The sequence below is a fragment of the Mus musculus genome, chromosome 3 (genome assembly GCF_000001635.26).
Source record: "Mus musculus strain C57BL/6J chromosome 3, GRCm38.p6 C57BL/6J".
Lineage (NCBI taxonomy): Eukaryota > Metazoa > Chordata > Mammalia > Rodentia > Muridae > Mus > Mus musculus.
In genome coordinates this window covers 51,684,407-51,705,162 of record NC_000069.6, presented here as the reverse complement: position 1 = coordinate 51,705,162, position 20,756 = coordinate 51,684,407, and the positions used below count along the sequence as shown (strand labels likewise).

General features: G+C 48.1%; 1 protein-coding gene across 2 annotated transcripts in view; it reads left to right on the top strand.

Annotated features, from left to right (window-relative positions):
* The window catches only part of Maml3 (mastermind like transcriptional coactivator 3), a 418,000-nt gene extending 400,157 nt beyond the window's left edge, over positions 1–17,843 (top strand). The window contains exons 3-5 of one of the 2 annotated variants that reach the window (XM_006501645.4): positions 7,320–7,598; positions 12,886–12,967; positions 14,309–17,843. In XM_006501645.4, the coding sequence (XP_006501708.1) occupies positions 7,320–7,598; positions 12,886–12,967; positions 14,309–15,309 (1,362 nt within the window). In that variant the 3' untranslated portion in view covers positions 15,310–17,843. Of the gene's footprint in view, positions 1–7,319; positions 7,599–12,882; positions 12,968–14,308 lie in introns of both variants that reach the window. The other variant, NM_001004176.2, reaches the window with a different exon arrangement.
* Positions 17,844–20,756: the final 2,913 nt, after the last annotated feature.

Below are 20,756 nucleotides of genomic sequence, written 5' to 3'. Positions count from 1 at the left end.
TCCCATCTACTTTGAATCATCTCTAAACCACTTGTAATACCTTAAAAATGCTATCTAAATAGTCGTTAGTATTGTATTGTTTAGAGAAAAATGACAAGAGAAAAGTCTGGATGCAATTTGTTTCAGACATTTTCAATATGTGGATGAAAAACTTGTGGCTGCAACTTTTTGCTATCTTCGGTGTCTAAGTAGACATCATCTATCTGCTCATCGAAAATCTAAGGGGACCCAAAAACAAGTTTAAAGTCCTGGTCTCTTTTCCATAGAGCCAAGCTAGAAGGACAACACTTGTTCTACCCTGGAGATGTACTACACAATCAGGATCTGGGGAGATGGCTCAATGGATAAAATGCTTGCAAAGCAAGCCTGAGAACCCAAGTTCCATCCTCAGGGCAGAGACAGGAGGCCCTTGCTGCTCAGTCTGTCTACCAAACCCATGAGTTCCAGGCTCAGTGAGAAACCTAGCTCAAAGAATAATGTAGAGAACAAAAGAGTGAGACAGGCCACATCAACCTTTGTCTCCCTCTCTTTCTGTCTTCTGTCTGTTTCTCTGTATATGTGTGTCTCTCTGAGTGTGTGTCTGTCTCTCTGAGAGAGAGAGAGAGGGAGAGAGAGAGGGAGAGAGAGAGGGAGAGAGAGAGATCACTCCAGCAATAACAGTAATAACCTGAAGATGCTTTTATGCCATCAGAGGGTGTCAATCATGGTCCCATAGAGTCGCTGAGTTCCTAGTCGGGATCCTGAGTCCCATAAGGAGAAGAGCCTGTCTTGGTAATAGAACTGGCCTTTAGTTACTACTGTTTGAGTGAAACACTTCCTAAATTGTTAGTGACAGCCTTAAAACCCAACTGTTTGGGGGATATAATCACACAAACAATAGGAGGGTCTCGCTTTGTAGTCCAGGCTAGCCCAAAACTCTCTCTGCCTCCTAAGGCTGTGCCAATGTACCCCACTGAAAACAAGCTTTTCAGTGCAGCCTTCTCAAATCATCTACAAAGTGGATGGGTTTGGGAGACTGTTGGGGCTCTGGTGGGAGTTTGTTGTAAGCTGCTTCCCAACCGCACAGTGAACAACAACAAAATGTGTTGAAAAAGGACGTTTGTACAGGATTGCCACCATCCACAGGCCATGCTTCTGCCCTGACACTTGGCAGACTTCAGAGGGAACTCAGATTTTAATTTACTTTCTTTCATCTTCCTCTTACAGTTGGATGGCCTAGTCTCCTGCCCTTTAAAAAAAAAAAAGTCAAAGTTGATAGCACAGAGACACCTTGATTTCGAGTCTCAGAAAAAGTTGGTTTTTGTTGTTGTTCACATTTAGTTTCATTCTTTGATTTCTTTTCGATTCTAACAGTTTCTACCCTTTTATTCTGTGTTCCTTCTTTCCCCGCTTCCTATCACTTGCTCTTTATTCCGGCGTGTTCCTGGGCGGTCTGCTCAATTGAGACCAGATGTCTGTTTTGATAGAAAAAGTTCAAATCCCAAAGATGCTGCGCCAGCTGTGGGACAATCAGACAAGTTCCCTAGCCTCTCAGAGACTTGCGCTTTCTAATCAACGAAATGAGTTTGATTACATAGGTAAAGGCACCTAGCAGAGTTTTTGCCTATGCCTAGTTCCTCATATGAGTCTGTTATCTTCTAGTGTGGCCCTGTGGTCTCCTCTTTATTTAAAGAACCCTTTCCAGCCAGAGGGGATATTTGTCAATCCATAGCGTTCTATCATGCTACCCTAGGGAAATTCGGGGCATACTTGATGCTCTCCCTTAGCAAGGAACCCCCAACTCCCACTCCCCTCCCCCAAGCCTCATCCCTTGGTCTTGGCTACCTTTCAGCTTCTAGAGATCAGTTGCAAGTGGAATACCATCCTTCTAGAAAGAGTTATAGCCCCAAGTTCTCTTGAGAATTCTTAGTCTTCGTGACAAATATCACTGAGCCAGCCTAACAGCCCTGAGCAGGGAGGGGGGAGTTTGATTCTCAATGCCGCAGATTTCACACTCGAGCCAGAGCAAGCCTGCACCAGGCTTGATTTTGAAAATGCAAGTTTGCAATCAAATCAGGGCCAGGCTGCAATCAGCCAGGATTACTCGCTCCAGTAATTCTCAAACTCCTACAGGATCTCCCATCACCTGGAGAACTTGGTCTGATTCCGTAGGCCTGGTGGAGTTGGGGAATCTGAATTTCTGCCATGCTCCCAGAGAATGCTAATGTAAGGTGAGCCTGGACCAGGCTCGAAGCCGCTGGATGGACTCATGGCCATGGCTGTACACAGATTGCTCTTATGGAATGAGGAGGCAGTTTTCACATCTTCTTAGCCTTTTTCATCTTCCAAAGTGTCCATTGTCACTGACCACTTTTTAAACAGGATTTTCAAGGGACTCTGGATGGAGACAAGATGGCCTGCCCCGTGCCTCTGGGAGTCACAGCAGGGGTCCTTTGGTGATGGATTCACCCTGCCTGCTGCTCAAATGTAAAACTTGCCTTTGTAGACAGCCTCTAGCCTTCTACTGTATATGAAGTCTTTTGATACTTACAATTTAGTCAAAAATTCATTTGGCCTGAGACTGCTTGGATTTTTTTTCCCTATTACTTGACCCAGTTTTGTGTGTGTGTGTGTGTGTGTGTGTGTGTGTGTGAGAGAGAGAGAGAGAGAGAGAGAGAGAGAGAGAGAGAGAGAGATTTGTTTTCTAGGTAGCCTTTCTGTTTGCTTATTGATTTACTCCAACTCTTTCTTACCCACAACAGCCCTATCTATATACATGCCCTTTCCTCTGTGGTCTCCAGGCTTCAGGAACACGCGCAGTAGTGGCACTGGGCAATATGCCCACCCCCAGAGCGTCAGACTGAGTTTCTCAGGGGCCCCAGGGCACCCACCCTGCTCCTGAGCTCCTGGTCTTTGTTAGGATCTCCAAGCAGTGAGGCGCTCTCTGGTTAGCCTGGAGCTCCCGGCCCCACTCCTGCGCGCTTTGCCCGAGCCCCCTGAGGACTTGTAAGCAGATAGGCTGGAGTTGAAGAGGCTAAATTACGCCTCAGGGGACTTTTTAACGAAAACCCTAAATTTCATTTGGGCGACTGGTAGGCCACGCGGTTGTAGAGTGAGCGGAGGTCCCTTCTCCCTGCACAGGCTTTGTGCCTCTCTGGCTCCCTCCAACAGCGAGGTGCCCCCCTGGATCTGGCTGCCACTGCCCCCCTTCATCTCCTCCTGCTCCCCATCCTTCGGTTTTCTTCCATATCCTCTTCCTGCCCCCCCCACCCGCACCCCTCACCCCACCCTGCCAAGTCCCTCTTCCCTCTGGCTGGAGAAAAGTCGGTAATAAGAAACCAGTTTGGTGTCAGAGAGTGGGGAAGGGAGAGACCTCCACCCCTTAAGATGCACCGCCATGGTGAGAGAACTCATTTTGTGCAAAGAGGGCCTCGAGCCACCAGGGAATTCCTGGATTGTCTCAGGCTGTCGTGTGTGATGTCCATCACGCCGTGCGAACACCATCTGCTCCGTATTATGCTCGCAGTTGCCAGGCTACCTGCTGTACGCAGGAACACTTGACTGCCTGGCTCCACGTCCGCAGCGGCGGCCCGGGCGGGGCGGGGGACCCAGCCCTGATTAAGCCATCTGCGTTGGTGGGGGGACGGAGGGTGGGGGGAACTCAGCGCGAGGCCTGGAGTGCGGTCCCGGGCTCACACCACCCTCTGCTGGGCTACCGGCAGAACGACAGCTGCTCAAGAGGGTCCCTTCGGGGCCACCTAGAAAAGGATGAAGCTCAGGGTCTGCTGGATCCAAGTACATAGGATGTCGTATCCTGTCCCTCCCAGGAACCAATGATCTTTCATACCCGCCGCATCTCTGGCCCCTATCACCCACATGCTGCATGTTCCTGGGGGTAAAAAAAAAAATCCCTTCAGAGAAAGCCAGTTTCCCCACAAGTGGGTTTATAAATAAACAGCTGGCTGTTCTCGGAAGATATTTTTATCGCCTCTGATTTTTGAAGTCGGAAACTGCCTCTTTGGGGGAGGCTAGAGTGTTGTTTACACCCGCCTACCTTGCTCTAGCCGTTGGAAAATTGTTAAGCTCTCGTCCCTGGAGCGGAAGGTGAATGTGCAAGACAGGTTCTTTGGTTTTGATCTCTCTCTCTCTCTCTCTCTCTCTCTCTCGCTCGCTCGCTCCCTTCCCTTATTTTACTGAAAAGTGAGAGTGTTTGGAGAGCCTGGAAGATCTGCGTGGCAAATTGGATTCAAGGAGAGGAGAATGTATTAAGATTCTGGGTGGAAAGCAAGGGGAGGTCGCTGGGCTGGGAGTGGAGAACAAACCAGTAATTAAAACTAAAAATACTGCATCATTTGGCTCCAAGGCATTACATGTCGCATGACGAAAGCTCACTCTGGCTTTCTCTAATTGCACAACCCAGTGTGTGTCCTCCACAGAAACACGAGCAGGGACTTGGAATCCTAGAGTTTGACAGACTATTTCTCATTAAGCCCTCTTAGATTCGAGGTTAAAAGAGCCCTGCGACATAAACAGCTGCCCGCACCAGCTTCGTTTGTAAAGCCAGTCATGGTGGGCTTTCACACTTTGGCACACACCTGTGCACTTGCTGGGGAGCCCCTAAAGATGCTGTGTTTGACAGGCAACACTGCAGCCATTTTGGGTCATGTAGTCAGCATTGAGAACCTTAACTTTGGGGACAGGACCATTTGGGGAATGAAAACCCCAGAGGTAATGGCTTGACTGTGTCCACAGGGACAAAATGTGGCTGGGTGTATGAACATCGTCACCTCGATTGCCACTCTTATTTTTCCCAGGGAAGAGAAGGCTATGAACACAGCCCTTCGCTCCTGGCTACATTCCTCCGCTATGCAGAGAGGTCACATGGGGCAATAAAATCTCAAAGTGCATGGAGAGAAACAGGGCCAGAAAGAACAGCTCTTTTCAAAAACAAGCTAAAGAAAATGGTGCCTTTCCTTGGATCTCATTTTCCCTTCAAATCTCTCTTCATCAAAACTGGGAAATATTAAACAGACTGAAATGCATGAGAGAAAAACTATTATCTGTCCTTCTGCTGGCTGGCTAGCTCTAGCATGAAGTGTTAAGTTGACCAGCCATTTGTCTCTCAAGGTGAGAAACAGCTTGATCCTGTAGGAAGGAGGGGCTTAGAAACATGTAGCAAGCAGAACTAGAAGATAAGGGAAGTCTCTTGTGTACCTAGATACCTGCAGCCATAAAGGTCCTTTTTTAACATTAAGAATATTTCATAGCTCTCCACCTGATTTCAGAGGACTCACATAAGTAAAAGCCTTTACTGTGGACTGTGGAGATGGCTCCACAGTTAAGAATGCAAATTCCTCCCTCTCGGACCAGAGTTCTGTTCCCAGCCTCTGTGCCAGGAGGCTCACGACTACTTGGAACTCCAGCTCTTCTAACCTCAGCTGCACATAGGAGTGCGCGCGTGCGTGCACGCGCACACACACACACACACACACACACACACACACACACAAAATTTAGCCAGCACTTACACCAAAAAAAACATGACTCATATTTAGACTACAGGCCATTCAGATATGTGTGCTTGGCACTGCCGACTTAGAGTTCAGGGAAGTAAGTAGAAATTATACTGAAGTCGACTCAGCGTCAGTACCCTGATTCTCCTAGGAACCATCCTGTTGTGACCTGAACAACTTCCCATACTAACCATAACTCCCTCAGCTGTTGTTTCTGGGGCCATAGAAACGATAGGCTTTGTTTTGCTTCTCCAGTTCTGTTTGGGTGCAGGGAGGTAGAGTGAGTAGGCAGGCAGCATTAGGTGGAACTTCACAAGAAAGAACCGCCTGCCTGGGTCAGCACCAGGCATAAGAGAGAAGCTAGAGGCCAATAAGACCAGGTTTATGAGGAATCGGCCCCAAACTGGCTCTAGAGAGGCAGACAGAATCTCATTTCTGTATTTTGAGAAAAAATTGCCTGTGCAAACAACCACATCTGTATCAAAGCTGTAGCCACTCAGAGGCAAGGATGTATTAAAAATCCAGCTTGGGTTATAATTTAAAACAATAGTAGATGTTTTATATTATTGTTCTTCTTGTTAGGCCTGGTGAGGATGCCTCACGGTACTGCTGTGCCTGTCCTCCTGCGAGTGCCAGTTAAGTCCTGCCTCTGTGCTCAGGTCGGAAGGAAGGACCGTTTCCAAGGGATATTCAGACAGCATTTGCTGTCACTGCTTTGTTGATAGAAGTTTCTAGAAACTGTCTTTTGTGTCTACACACCTTCTGTGCCCATTAGCGTTTTCCCTTGGTAGCCTCCACTGTCCAGCTGCATAGACGTCCCTTCTGAGGGCATTCTCCCAGATAGCCCTTGGGTTCTGTGGGATCAGCTATTTAGCACATTCCCTCTATTCCCTGGGGGATTTGGGGGGGAGGTCAGTCCTTATAAGTTGCTGTCAACTCTCTGACAAATAATTATAGAACCAAGAGTCCCAATCCAGTCCCTGGTGCTGAAATTATCCCAGACACATGAGATGCAATTCTATTTTAAAAGAGATTAGGAGATTACATAGTTTTTAAAAATGTATTATATCTCATTTCATATATATAACGTACTCTGATCATATTTCCTTACCGTTACCTTCTTGTGCCCTCCCCCCTCCGGCTGAACCCCTTGGTCCTCTCAAGAAGTCCCTGTCTTGAGATTATGTAGCTTTGGTCAGAGTAACATATTTTCAGTTCCAAACCTCTCTCTGCCTGACAGGATTAAAATGCACACACACAAAATAAAACAACACACACACACACACACACACACACACACACACGTAAGTGTTTTGACTAGTTGGACTAACATCAAGCATCAAGTGATTTTAACACCCTGTGATAGTATATGGCTTCCATGAATGTCTCTCCTATTTACTAAGATGCCCATTTTAGCAAAGTAGACAGTAAGTGCTAGGATTATGACAAAAGATAAGGGTGGAGGTTGCCTTTGAGACTTATGGTGAGCCCACCCTGAGAGTCATTTCCCTTTTTTTAGAGAGTCAGAGTGTTGAAATCCCAGTGCACGGCCACTACATCACTACATCATCCCATCTGAAACAGATAACTTGGCTTCCCATTTCCCAGACCCAATCTCTGTTTCTATTCCCTGCCCCCGCAGCCTCTCCAGTTCTACTATGGCAAGGCCAACAAGATGGTTTTCTGGAGATGTAACCGGCACCACTCTGGACCCCTGGAATCCCCAGGCTAGGACCTCTGCCTCATTCCCTTCCTCAGAAGTTTCCCCTGAAATGTCAGGAAGTGGTCCAGCAGAATTTCTAAACTGCTTTCTTCTGTTCCCTCTAGGAGCAGCACGCAGTCGGTATTCCCCGGACCACAGGCCCTATGCAGAACTCTGTGCCCTCGGGGTCGGGCAGCATGGTCTCCGGAGCCAGTCCTGGGGGCCTTGGATTTCTAGGCAGCCAGCCACAGGCAGCCATCATGAAGCAGATGCTAATGGACCAACGGGCCCAGCTGATGGAGCACCAGAAGCAACAGTTCCTTCGGGAGCAGAGGCAGCAGCAGCAACAGCAGCAGCAGCAGCAACAGCAGCAGCAGCAGCAGCAGCAGATCCTGGCTGAGCAGGTAAGTACCATTCCCCAAGGTAGAAGCCATCAATTCAGCAAGCACTTATTGGTACTTCCTATTGGTGAGAAAGTCACCATTGTCCCTGTCAAGGTACTCATAGCCCTGCCCTTCTTAGGAACATAGAAGACGGAAAAAAATTATAGAAAGGCTAAAGAATTCAACTGAGTTGGTTGTAGATGTTAGACTAGCATGGTGGTTTGAATAGGAATAGCCCCCAGAGGTTCATGTGTTTGAGTTCTTAGCTATAGGGAATGGCACTAATAGGAGGTCTGGCCTTGTTGAAGTAGGTGTGGCCTTGTTGGAAGAAGTGTGTTGCTGTGGGGGGCAAGTCTTGAGTCTCCTACGCTCAGGTTATGTTCAGTATGGCACACAGTCTCCTTCTGCTGTCTTTGGATCAAGATGTAGAACTCTCAGCTCCTTCTCCAGCACCGTGGCTGCCTGCACACCACCATGCTTCCCCACCATGATGAATGATGGACTAAACTTACTCTGAATCTGTAAGCCAGCCCCAATTAAATGTTTGCCTTTATAAGAGTTGCTGTGGTCATGGTGTCTCCTCACAGCAATAAAACCTTAACTAAGACAACACAACGGGAACAACACAATAAGGCACACAAAACGATCGGGGAACTTGAACGGGGGTCATGGAGAGGTTATAACTGGAGAAAGGCCCTGACATCTTTTCCTACAACTCAGGAAATCTGTGAGTTAAAGGAAGGCCTAACACAAACACAGCCTTTACCCTAAGCATACTCATCTGCCCCTGCCATATAATCCTCCTACTCTGGAAGAAAGCCTTCCCTGCAGAGCACCCATCTTGACTTTGATTTGTTCTGTCTTTAGACCCTGATGCCTGATTTAGTGTTATCCCAAGGAATTGCCTAAGTCTGTCCATAAGAGAGCCTCTGATGGCCCCAAAGGGGCCTTCATAGGGCATCCCACACAGCAGGCAGGCCTTGTATCACAGTGGGCATCCCACACAGCAGGCAGGCCCTGTGTCACAGGTGGGCATCCCACACAGCAGGCAGGCCCTGTATCACAGGTGGGCAATCCACACAGCAGGCAGGCCCTGTGTCACAGGTGGGCATCCCACACAGCAGACAGGCCTTGTATCACAGTGGGCATCCCACACAGCAGGCAGGCCCTGTATCACAGGTGGGCATCCCACACAGCAGGCAGGCCCTGTATCACAGGTGGGCATCCCACACAGCAGGCAGGCCCCGTGTCACAGGTGGGCATCCCACACAGCAGACAGGCTCTGTATCACAGGTGGGCATCCCACACAGCAGGCGGGCCCTGTGTCACAGGTGGGCACCCCACACAACAGGCAGGCCCTGTGTCACAGGTGGACTGAAAGGCCCAGCAAAGCTTTGACTCTTGCTCCTACCTTGTTCCTAATAGAATTAGAATTTTGGAATTTCCTCTTCAAAGTACTGAGTAGGCTACAGGCACGCCAAGGCTCCTACCTATCCAGAATAGCAGTTATGGATAATACCAGTCACCCTCCAAAGAGAAAACGTGTAGTGTTGAACATACCTTGCTTATGCTCCTGAACAGCCATGTAATTCTCTCCCTTCTTGCCAAGGTCAGTCAGCCACCTGGCAGCTATTGTACAAACAAACCTCTGTCCCTCTCACCCTGTGTAAGGTGTGTGACAAGGAGCTGTGCTAATATCTCTCCGGTAGTGATAAATGGAACTGCTAAGGGGCTCTGGGCTTTGTAAATCTCTCCTCCAGCAAGCTCAGGACATTTCCAGGTGTGCCTGGTGCCCTGAGAGATTATTTCTGATACACCTGCTGCAACAGAGACACAGCAGGAGTCAGAGTAGCCAGGCAGAACTCATCTGTGCCCACCCAGGGGTATGCTCTCATGCCACTCCACAGCCTGGTCGGCCAAGCTCTGGGGAGCAAAAAGGGAGGTGGAAGATTGCAGGAAGAGGTGTGTTAAACCCATGCCTCTAGACAAGGAGACAAGATAGAAACCTCCCAGAATCTCGATGAGGTGGGACTACCTAGAAAACCTGGAGGAAACCAAAAACTGTCTGAGTTGCCCTAGCAACTGTATATACAATTGATAAGGGACCATCACCCTGCTCAGGGTCTGGACTTGTCTATCCTTTTCTCTTTTAATATGATTTTGAATAAATAAGCAGATCATGGAAGGCTGAAGAGATGGGTGAAGTTGCTCGCTGTATAAGGTGCAGTAATGTCCACCGAGAATCACAGCACCTACCATGGATGGGGGAGCACAGGGGACCCTCAGAAGCTACCAGGCTGGCTAACTGGCAATATACAGAGGCAAGCCAGACACCCTATCTCAACAAAATAGAAAGTGAGAAAATACCAGAGGTTGCCTAGACCCTTGACACACACCACACACACCACAAACACACACACACACACAAACACACACACACACACACACAGAGGCATGCATTTTTTAGAAACCAGTCTGTCTTCATCTAGCAGGTTAAGTTTGCATAATTTTCCCATGTTAAAGTTTGTTTGAGATAAAGAATGCAAAGTCCCTAGAAAACTATGCATTTGCACAAATGTATATGGAAATGGCTCCTAGGGCACATGACAATATTGGAGATGGTTGGAGAAAAATTACAGTCCATATGTCATCCGTGTCAATGTGAAGTCTTGCCTGCCCTGTGCCCTGTGTAATGCTTAGAGTTCAGGTGACGCGGGGCCACCACGGTGGGATGCTCTCTGCTTTCTGCTGAACTTTCCTTGTGATCGTTGGCCACGTCACACGTGTGAGGCAAGTGCTGTGCTTCTAGGCTGCACCCCAGCCTTGAGAGTAAATATTGATCGCCACATCAGCTCCACGCTGACTCTGTGATTTTCTCAGCCTCGGCAGCATTGAACATGCCCCGTCACTTTCAGTTCTGGAAACAATATATTGGAAACACTTGTTTCCTGAGGAGCTCCTGTGATGGAAAACGGACACATATGAGATCCTGCCTATCTCCGGGAACTCGGTTGATCTGGGGGTCAGAGCCACGATGGTTAAAAGCAGGTGGGAACTGAGGCTAAAGCCTTGATCGGGACGAGCACATAGCATGCTCCCGCTTGTCCACTCGGAGGCTGAGCAGACCTTCCCATCTGAGGGCTCAGAGAAACAGTCAAGATTCTGACGTCCCATCGCTTACAGGCGGGGAGACTTGAAGCTGGGGAGGTACTTCTGTGGTTTGAGACCACTCGCTCAGAAAAAGGTAGAGCGGGGAAGGAAAGTAGAGAATCCCGGCTCGGGGCCACGCCCAGCCCGCCACTACCACAGACTTATTCCTCCCTGTAGATGAGGCAGTCAAACTTGTGTACTGTATAGGAAGTTTGCCGAGGAGAAACACGGCTGTGTGCATGTGCGCATGCGCATATGGAGGCTCTATTGATCCTCGGGTAGCATCTTCGGCGCTGTCCACCTTGTTTATTAAGATGGGATATCTCACTGGCCTGGAGCTTGAGAAGTTAGGCTAGAGTGTTTGTCCAGAGAGATGCCTGTTTCTGCCTCCCCAGCCCCAAGATTATACCACACCTGATTTTTTCCTTTTCTTCTTTAACCTGGGCTGTAGGACTCAAACCCAGAGGGAGTTTCATGCTACTGAGGCAATGAACTACTTTCCTGACTCTTGCTCTCTCCCCAGGCCAGGAAGAAGTTTTTAAAGCTCTACTTATTCCCAATAACATCCTAGCATCGTTGCCTGAAAGGTTTGCTTCGTTTCTGGCCTGCACTCACAATGCTCTACACATTGATTGATCTCTTTTTTTTTTTTTTTTTTTTTTTTTCCTGAAGAATTCCATGGTAGACACACAGGCTGGGCCAACGGGGCAGGAGCTGTTTTGGGTTTTGTTGTTGTTGTTGTTGTTGTTGTTGTTTCTTTCCTTTGGATGCCAGAATGCTGGCTGGCCTTTTAGGGGAAAAGAAAGAAATTCGGAAAATTACAGACCTGCCTTGGAACAAACGTAAGAGAGAAAATAGAAGTAAACACATGTGGGAAGAAGTAACCAGTGGGTGTTATTTTTATAATGAACACTCTGAAGGGCGCAGATCTGGTTGCCTGTTCTTTTGGGCTCTCACAGATGTAAAGTACTTAATGAATATTCAGCAGCTGCAGGAAAGCGGTTAAGTGCATCAGAGGTCACGTGACTACTTGATGGCCAACCGAGAACTCACATCCTGGTTCCCTGCCCTTTCCCCTTCCTTGCCTCATGTCTCTCTCCTTTGAACATCATAATGGTCAGAACGGCCTGCCCAGCAGGTTGGTAATGATGCTCGTGGCACAGGATCCCACGCAAGTCAAAGAAGAAAGACGAAAAGGCAGGCCTTGGACTCCCAGAATAGGTGGAACCCGACACCATTGCTTCAGAGCAGCAAATCCAGAGCCCTTTATTTGTAGACAAGTATTGTACAGGTAGTGTGACTTCATGGGAATAACATTAGCCTTTTTTTTTTAACATGACCCCTGAGGAGCCTATGTTCCTGTCCTCACAGCATCTACTTAGGTCATTAAAAAGCAGTAGCTTGTCCCTTTGAGACAGAGCCCCACAGTGCCAAGGAAAGCAATCCTCTGTCTGATGCTGGAAAATCAAAGTTAAAATTGCTTCACTCAGAACATGAGCCAGCCAGTCCAGCATCGAGCACAATATTATATATATATATATTATATTATATGTATATATTTTATATATATATATGTACATATATATATATATATATAATATATATATTAGCAGAAGACATGTCAGAGTGGTGACATCCACAACAGCCCCAGACTGGGACACCCAAGATGACTGTCGGTAGTGGCTTGAGTACGTTGTGGTACGTCCATGTGATGGAATATTAGTCGGTAGTGAAAAGGAAGCATAAACCTTAGCAGGAAGGAACCTCACCAGTCTTACAGGAAATGTAAGGCACCAGGCACAGATACGCATTGCATGGATCCCTTTCAATGAAGTACGATGGCAGCAAGACATAGTCTGTGGGGGTCAAATAAGTTAATGGTGCTCTGGGAGAGGGATGACTGGAAAAGGGGGACTTCTAACACCTGTGTCTGATTCTGGCTCTGAGGGTAGGACTAGTTTTCTAGGTATTAACACTTTGTGAAAATCCACCCACACACTATTGACTTAATGCAGCCCTTGCCTCTATGTATGTGCGGTTTTCCCACACAAAGCGTAGTCTTTGAGAGAAAAATAATACACTACCTTCGTCAAAGTTGGCAGGTCCCCAACTGTGTGCCCCCTGTCTCACCTCCGGCTTCTCTTGTCTTTTCTAGCAGTTACAGCAGCCGCACCTGCCCCGTCAGCACCTCCAGCAACAGCGGAACCCATACCCAGTGCAGCAGGTCAACCAGTTTCAAGGTGAGGCGACTGTGTGCACGCCTGCTGGCCCTGGCAATCCACTGTGAAGTGTGTGCAAGTCTGTGGCCCATGCATTGCTTTCTGTGTGATTATTATTCAGGTCATAGCCAATGAACTTAACAACTGGCAAACGAAGAAGAGCAACCACAGAGGGTTCCTGGAGGGCCTCTGCTAGGCCCGCTGGTCCTTGGTGGCCACAGAGAGGTTCTAGCCGGCCTGGGGTGGAGTGCAGACTCAGATGGCTTTCTCAAGGCTACAGAGTATTTTGGTAGTTGAACAACTTGTAAGGGCAAGCTAGTTCTTGTCCGCCCCAATAGCAGTCTTGTTTGCATAGCAAGACAGTCATCTTAGTCCAGAGGGGAGAGAGAAAGAAGGGGAGTGGGGGAGAGTAGAGAAAAGGGGAGGGAGGAGAGGAAAGGGAAGGGGAGGGGAGGTGCAGAGTGGTTACCGGTCCAAAAGGGTGGGCTTTGCACCCTTTCTACAGAAAGACTTGAGGGTCTTTGCCAAGGAAGGAGAGACAGGATGGTTTCTTTTTCTATCTGCAGGCGCTTGCCCATTGGCACTGACCAATGACGAGTCAGAGAGCTACAAGGTGGATCTAAAATCTGCCTCATTGGTCAAACAGCCTGAAGGCAGTGGTAATGACCTTTTACCCCAAGTTCTACCCATGTCTAAAAGAAAAACAAACACACAAAATGGTTGAATGGAGAGTCATTGAATGGATTCTCTACTGACCTCAAGTCCACAAAGAGAATGCGCAGTGAGCAGATTTACTCTTCCTCCTCGCTGTCTCTTTTCCATCCTCTTCCTCCTCCTTTCTGAGACAGAATCCCCCTGTGTACTTCAAGCCAGCCTGGAGTTCAGTATGTAGCTCAGTCTTGAGCTCACAATCGTTGTGCCTCCCTGTCTTCCAAGCTGATGGGCTTACAGGCATATACCACCACACTCAACACGGCCCAAAGAGTGGGCATCCCACTGACTTGATGGCATAATACCCAGAAAAGGAAATAGCTTGCATCTGAAATGTGAACAAATGGAACACGGGGGTATGACCTCAATTTCCTGTGTCTATTTAAATATAAATAAGAGTTGGCAGGGATCTTCTCTGGATGCTGGGAATCAGGTGACTTTCATTTTTTGACTTTGTGCTTTTCAACATTTTGCAAAATGTTCACAACTCGTGTGTTATGATCATTAAAAGTAATAACCTTTCTCTGGAGATTTATTATTGCAGTAGATCCTTTCGTATGCGCGGTTGTCATTCCCAAGGAAGATTTCAGCAACGTCTAATATGTTGATATGGAGAACGGTGGGTGATGGCTGTCCTTTCTCTCCCTGCAGGTTCACCCCAGGACATAGCAGCTGTGAGAAACCAGGTGGCTCTCCAGAGCATGCGAGCATCGAGGTTGATTGCACAGAATGCGGGCATGATGGGAATGGGACCCTCCCAGAACCCAGGGACGATGGCTACGGCAGCAGCGCAGTCAGAGATAGGTCTGGCCTCTTACAGTGCCCCTCCAACCAGCCAACCAGGAATGTACAACATGAACACAGGAATGACCCAAATGTTGCAGCATTCCAATCAGAGTGGAATGGGCATCCCACACAACCAATCCCAGGGACCCAGGCCGCCAGCCTCCAGCCAGGGGGTCGGCATGGTGAGCGGCTTCGGTCAGAGCATGCTGGTGAACTCGGCTCTCTCGCAGCAGCACCAGCAGCTGAAAGGGTCTGTGGGCCAGGCCTTGCCTAGGCCCCAGGGCCCTCCAAGGCTTCAGAGTGTCATGGGAACCGTCCAGCAAGGAGCACAAAACTGGCAACAGAGGAGCTTACAAGGGGTGCCTGGGAGGACTAGTGGGGAGTTGGGACCATTCAACAATGGCGCCAGCTACCCATTGCAAGCCGGTCAGCCAAGACTGACCAAACAGCACTTCCCACAGGGGCTGAGCCAGCCCGTCATGGATGCTAACACTGGCGCAGTGAGAACCCTCAACCCAGCAGCTATGGGACGTCAGATGATGCCAACCCTGGCAGGACAGCAGAGTGCCAGCCAGGTGAGGCCATTGGTCATGCCTGGTCTGAGCCAGGGTGTCCCTGGCATGCCAGCATTCAGCCAGCCCCCAGCACAGCAGCAGATAGCAGGTGGCAACTTTGCTGCGAGCAACCAGGGCCAGGCCTATGAGCGGACCCCTGCTCAGGACATGTCATACAGTTATAGCGGCGAAGGTGTCGGGGCTGCCTTCCCTGGCCTCCCAGACAGTACAGACCTCGTGGACTCCATCATCAAAAGTGGCCCAGGGGATGAATGGATGCAAGAGCTTGATGAACTGTTTGGTAACCCCTAGTCAGGAGGAGCCCTAAGAGCTGTAGAAGCCTCACAAGTGGAAAGGAAACAGGATGGAGACCCATCCTTGTTTTTTTTGTTTTTTTGACCCACGTAAATTGAGAACATGACATCCGGCTGACAGTAGAAGGCACAGGTGTCCATCCCCAGCTCCGTGGGGGGCATCGTTCCACCTGACTTCCACAGAGCAATCAAGTAGAGAGGACGTGCCGATACCTGCCCGCAGAGAAGGGATGTAGAGAGCAGGTGGGGAAATCGAGGCAACGGGAGCTCCTCTGCTAAGCACCCCTGGGATCTTCTGGTCCAGAAGGAGCTGTTCCAGCCCAGAGGGACCATGGCCCAAGATGAGGTCCCCTTAGGCCTTCCTGCCTCAGGTCCCGAGACCTCAGCTTTGGAGATGAGAGATGGAGCCTCGGCCAGAAAAAAAAAAAAAATCCCGGCATGAAGATGCACACGTGCCATGTGCATAGGTCAGAAGGAGATGTGTGCTTCCAGACACGTTCCTGGATTCGGAGGCAGGAACAAAGAACTGTGAGCTCACCTGAGCTGGCCCTAGGAACCAAGCCAAGATCCTCCAGGCCTGTCTGTCTCCTGCCCAGCGACGACCCTCAGGGATGGTAAGGTGTTGCTGCCAGCCACCTCACCAGGATAGCCAACTATGCTTAAGAAGGGCCCAGCTCGTAGCCCTGATGGTCAGCTTCAGCTGGAGGCCATGGTGGCCATCACTCTAGTTGAGCTCTCATCCAGTTTAACACATCTGGCTGGTTTTCCTATGCTTATGGCCACATGGGTGGGAAGACTTCCTGCTGAGTTCAGTGTCTGCCAAGCCGGGCCCCATCCACACTCACCCCTGCCTCCACTCCTCCCGGTCTCTATGCCAGCCTGCCTTTATCTCTCCCTCCAGACTTCCAGACTATCCGGGAAGTGTTGCACTGAGGCAGAGTCTACGTAACTGCAAGGATATACACAGTGCCTGGCGTGCGAAGGTGATACTGGAATCTCTTCCACCACGTGGAAAGTCAACTGTCTCCACCAGAGCAGAGTGGGCTGGCTGCACTGATAGGACCTGCCGGTTTATAAGAGCCACACCCATACTCCTGCTGTCCCCAGGGAGGAATGGCCTGAAGATGCCCAGTTCTTTCAGATGGTGTCATCGATGACACTCCAGAATCAGCCTTGCTTGTCAACTCCAGCATCAGGAAGACAAATATCAAATGTGAGAGATGGAAAAGCTGAACTGCATAACTCCGTCTTAACTATCTGGATGCTGAAGAGAGGAAAGGGAGGTGTGGCCGCTATCCTAATGGCGCTCACTCCACTTCCAAAGCTGGGCAGCCATTCTCGTTGGAACTCATACATGCCTGCCGGAGTGAAAACTAAGAAGTGAACAGTCTCCATGGTCACAAGCCTTGTCCCTTGGTCTTTACCTCCCCTCCCACAGTCCCATCTTGGAAGTCATGTGATGTTTGTCTGTGTTGTTTACTTTCCTCCTGGCCACACACACACACACACACACACACACGTGCGTGCGCATATCAGAGCACACATACATCCTACAAACTGGCTTCCTTCTCTGTCTTCACATACATCTTACTACAGAAGACCGGAGCCTGTGGGGACTTAAGTGGCCATACCTAAGAAAGTGCAGACAGACAGGGTGCACTGCAGTAGAAAGCTGAGGTGAGGTGCCAGGGAGAGGGGGAGAGAGGGTAACCCTTGGTTTGTCCTCCATATCCCCCAGAGTTCCAGACCTGCTCAGACAGGAAGTAAAGCCAGAGGTACCAGGGTGAGGAGCTGTGTGCCTCTCCAAAGAGGTGGTGGCAAGGAGACTGTGACCTCCCGGAATGGGGAGGAACTGCCACTAGGGAAACACATGGAAACCAAAAAATAAAAATTAAAAAAAATAGTAAATCAAAAAAGCCTAGAATACAAATTTATCACTTTTTCCTGCCAGGTACAGGGAAGAAATGTACAAGCAATGATGAGAAGCTGGAGGTGGCGAGAGGGGGCTTGTTGTCTTCTAAAGCCTCCTGCAAGTGCCCCGTCTGAGGACCAACTAATAGAGTGGTAGATTTTAATGAGCTTGTTTTGGTTTTGTTTTTACTACGGTGCTGATGTATATGTAATGTCTAAAAAAAAAAAGCTATTTGTAAATAAGTTTTTACAATGCTACAGATATCACTGGGTCTACTATATGTAAAAAGTATACATATAAAAATATATATATATAATGTTTGTTTAAAATAGAGTATTTTTATTTCCTCCCTAACTCATCATTGAAGAGGTGATATTACACTTCAGATGACATCTAATCACTGATTTCTACTGTATGACGTATGGCAACTTCTCCGTTTTATTCAGATTTTTCTATTTTGTTCTTACTTTGTACGTCAAGCATTGCTTATTTCCTTTATGGGATGTACACGACTCTGATCTGTAGAAGCGAAGCAATGTTGACATACCGCTTTTAAAGGAAAAAAAAAAAAACAGCAACCAACCAATAAAATGTCACTATCTGAATCAATCCAAAGCCCAGTTCGCTTTTAGGGTCCTCTCTGTGTCCCAGTGTCAGTCATTTAGGCAGATGTATCATGCCTGGCTTCTAAGGGACTGACTGCAGATTCCTTTCTCAGAACTGTGGTGTTATTCAAACGAGTACTTAACAGTAGAAATCAATCACTCTCAGCCTTTCTCATTCAACCACACAACAGAGATTTTCTAAATTTACTGGAGCACCCTGAGGGATGCCGTGAAAGGGAGGGAGAAGGTCCATCGTAGTCTGTTTATTGATCCAGAGCCAGAACCATTCAAAACTGGCTCAGCCAGAGAGTTCAGAAAATGGCAGGGCCAGAGAGATGGCTCATCTGGTAAAGGGGCTTGCCGCCAAGCCTGCTAACTCGAGTTCAATCCCTGGAACCAACATGGTGGAAGGAGAGAACTTACTTGAAGAAGTTGTCCTTTGACCTTTATATGAGCCCCATGGTTCACGTGCGCACACACACACACACACACACACACACACACACACACACATAAATGTATACAAATATATTGAAGAGAAAATAGGTATTGAAAATTTGATGGATAAAAAATTTAGGAGTGTATTAGGAAGAAACCATAGCAGTCTTGCCATGGAGGTGGGCACTTTGACAACCCCCCTTCCTGGTGTTCCTTGCTTCTCCATCAAAGCAGGGCCTGACCCAGCTTTTCCTGCAACCACCTGAGCTGAAAATGCTTCTCGTTTATACTCCTCTGCTAACTCTAGCCAATAACTCACGGCTGCAGGATCATAACAGGCCAGTTAACTTGTCTGGACAAACTCTGGGCTTGAATGATGCTCCAAGCTGGCGGCAGGATCAGGCAGAGGCTGGGGCTTGGCTCGCACTTGCCCCTCCGCTTGGTTTCTCCTCATTCTCCATCTGCTGCCCGGCTCTTTTTTTCCTCCTCCTTCAAGCCCTTTATTAATAAACCCATACATGGGAATTCATTTCTCCACTTTCAAAAGACCTGCCCTAAGACACCCCAGTAAACTTAAAACACAGTAAAATAACACATTTCAAAACTCAAGAGTGACACAGGGAAATAGATCACAGAAGAAGTCATCAATAGAAACGGTTCTAAAACAAAGGTGAGTTTTAATATACATAAGCCAAGAGAAAGAATGAATTTGACCGTGAAAGAAGAGGCTAGCCCTACCCAAAGCAGGCTATGCTTCCAGGTTGGCTGACAGTGGGCTAGCCTCTACTCAAGCTCCAGCTTTACCAGATAGCAGGATGGTAAACATGAGTCCGTTTTGGTCCGAGGGAGAATGAGAGAGAGAAGTAACTACAGGGTTTTAAAGAGTAATGACTCCTCTCTTTAAAACTTATACTAAAATCTGTTGGGCACTGGATGAGTGGAATACCTTTCTTCTTAAAAAAATAAATCTATAATTTTATTAAGATAAAACTGAATGTGTGGTATGAAGTCCATGTTTAAACATTTCACAACCATGTGCCATGTGCCGAAGAGGATTCTACAAGATGACGGTAGATGCCAGACTGGAAAACACCAAGAACTGATGGGATCTTATGAGTCAAGGCGGTACTGGGGGTGGGGCCCAGGTACCAGCTGACTGTAAGATATTTGCATTGCAGGCTCAGTGTAAAAGTTAGTCCCTGGAGACTAGGGCTTTTGAAATCATTTGACTCCGGGACAGTCACAAGCCATGGTGGCCATCCAACCCCTCGCTGAAGCAGCAACCACCCTGGGTGTGATTTATCCTCTTTCTTTCCTATGTGTGGTTCATACAAAGTCATGGCTACCCTGTCCCGATAAACTCTTAGTTGTCTTGCTGGGCATGGTGGCACACACCTTTAATCCCAGAGGAAGCAAGTGGATCTCTTCGAGTGTGAGGCTAGCCTGTAGTAAAACCTTATCTTTAAAAAAAAATTTTTTTTCATGCGTGATCTTCCAGTGCTGTGATGTCCTAGAGCAGTCGGTGTGTCATGAGAGGAGGAAAAGACAACACTTCTAGATTCCTAGGATGTCACTGGGCATATGAGACACATGGAATCTCTTCAAGGATTAAGGACAGTTCCAGATTCAAGTGTCTGAGAAAGGGGGAACAATGGGGTGGGGGAACAAGTGACATAATATTTTTCTTATTAGTGATGCTTTGGACATATTTTGATGTCCAAGCATGGAAACAAGCCGGAGAAGGTTTTCCGGGAAGGAGCTAGACTACAGGAGACTTCTGAACTGCTCAGCTACTTTCTGAGTTATTGTGTTCTTTCCACTCTCCCCTTAATTCTCTTTGGTCATTGTTGTTCAGTTCAAAGAGCATGGGATACTCTGATTCTATGGCCCAGCTGCCACAAGTGCCCGTCTCACTTCCGATACCAAGCAGCAGGAATTACTGCAGCTTCCGCATACCCGGGCGTCCTCGTGTCCCATGTACAGGCCATTGGGACCAGACCAATACTGATGGGTCCAGCAAAGCCACTATATCCCCATCACATCTCTGACACAGAACAAAAGAAACTTTCTGGCTACAAAAAACCTGACTTGTTCGTTAGTTTCGGCTTCTCTTTAAGAGTTTAAAACTGAACATTTCCAAACCATCAGGGAAGCAGAAAGAGTATCTCCAGCCATCAACTCAGTTTAATCATGATTACTGCTCTGCCATGAGTACTCCTTATGCGTAATCTGGGAGTCATTTCAAAGCAAAATATGTGCCTGTGACCACATCCCCACTCGGCACCTGAGTGTGCAACCTCAGAGAGCATTCATTTTCTATCATTACCACAGCATCATTAAAGACCTGCAACACCTAACTTGCACCCCATAACACGCGCCCCCTAGCATGCACCCCCTTACATGCACCCCCTCATAGCTTCTAGTTTTTACTCTGTAACCAAGTTGTTGCAACCTCACAAAGGTCTTTCTCAGCTGCCTCTCTTCCCTACT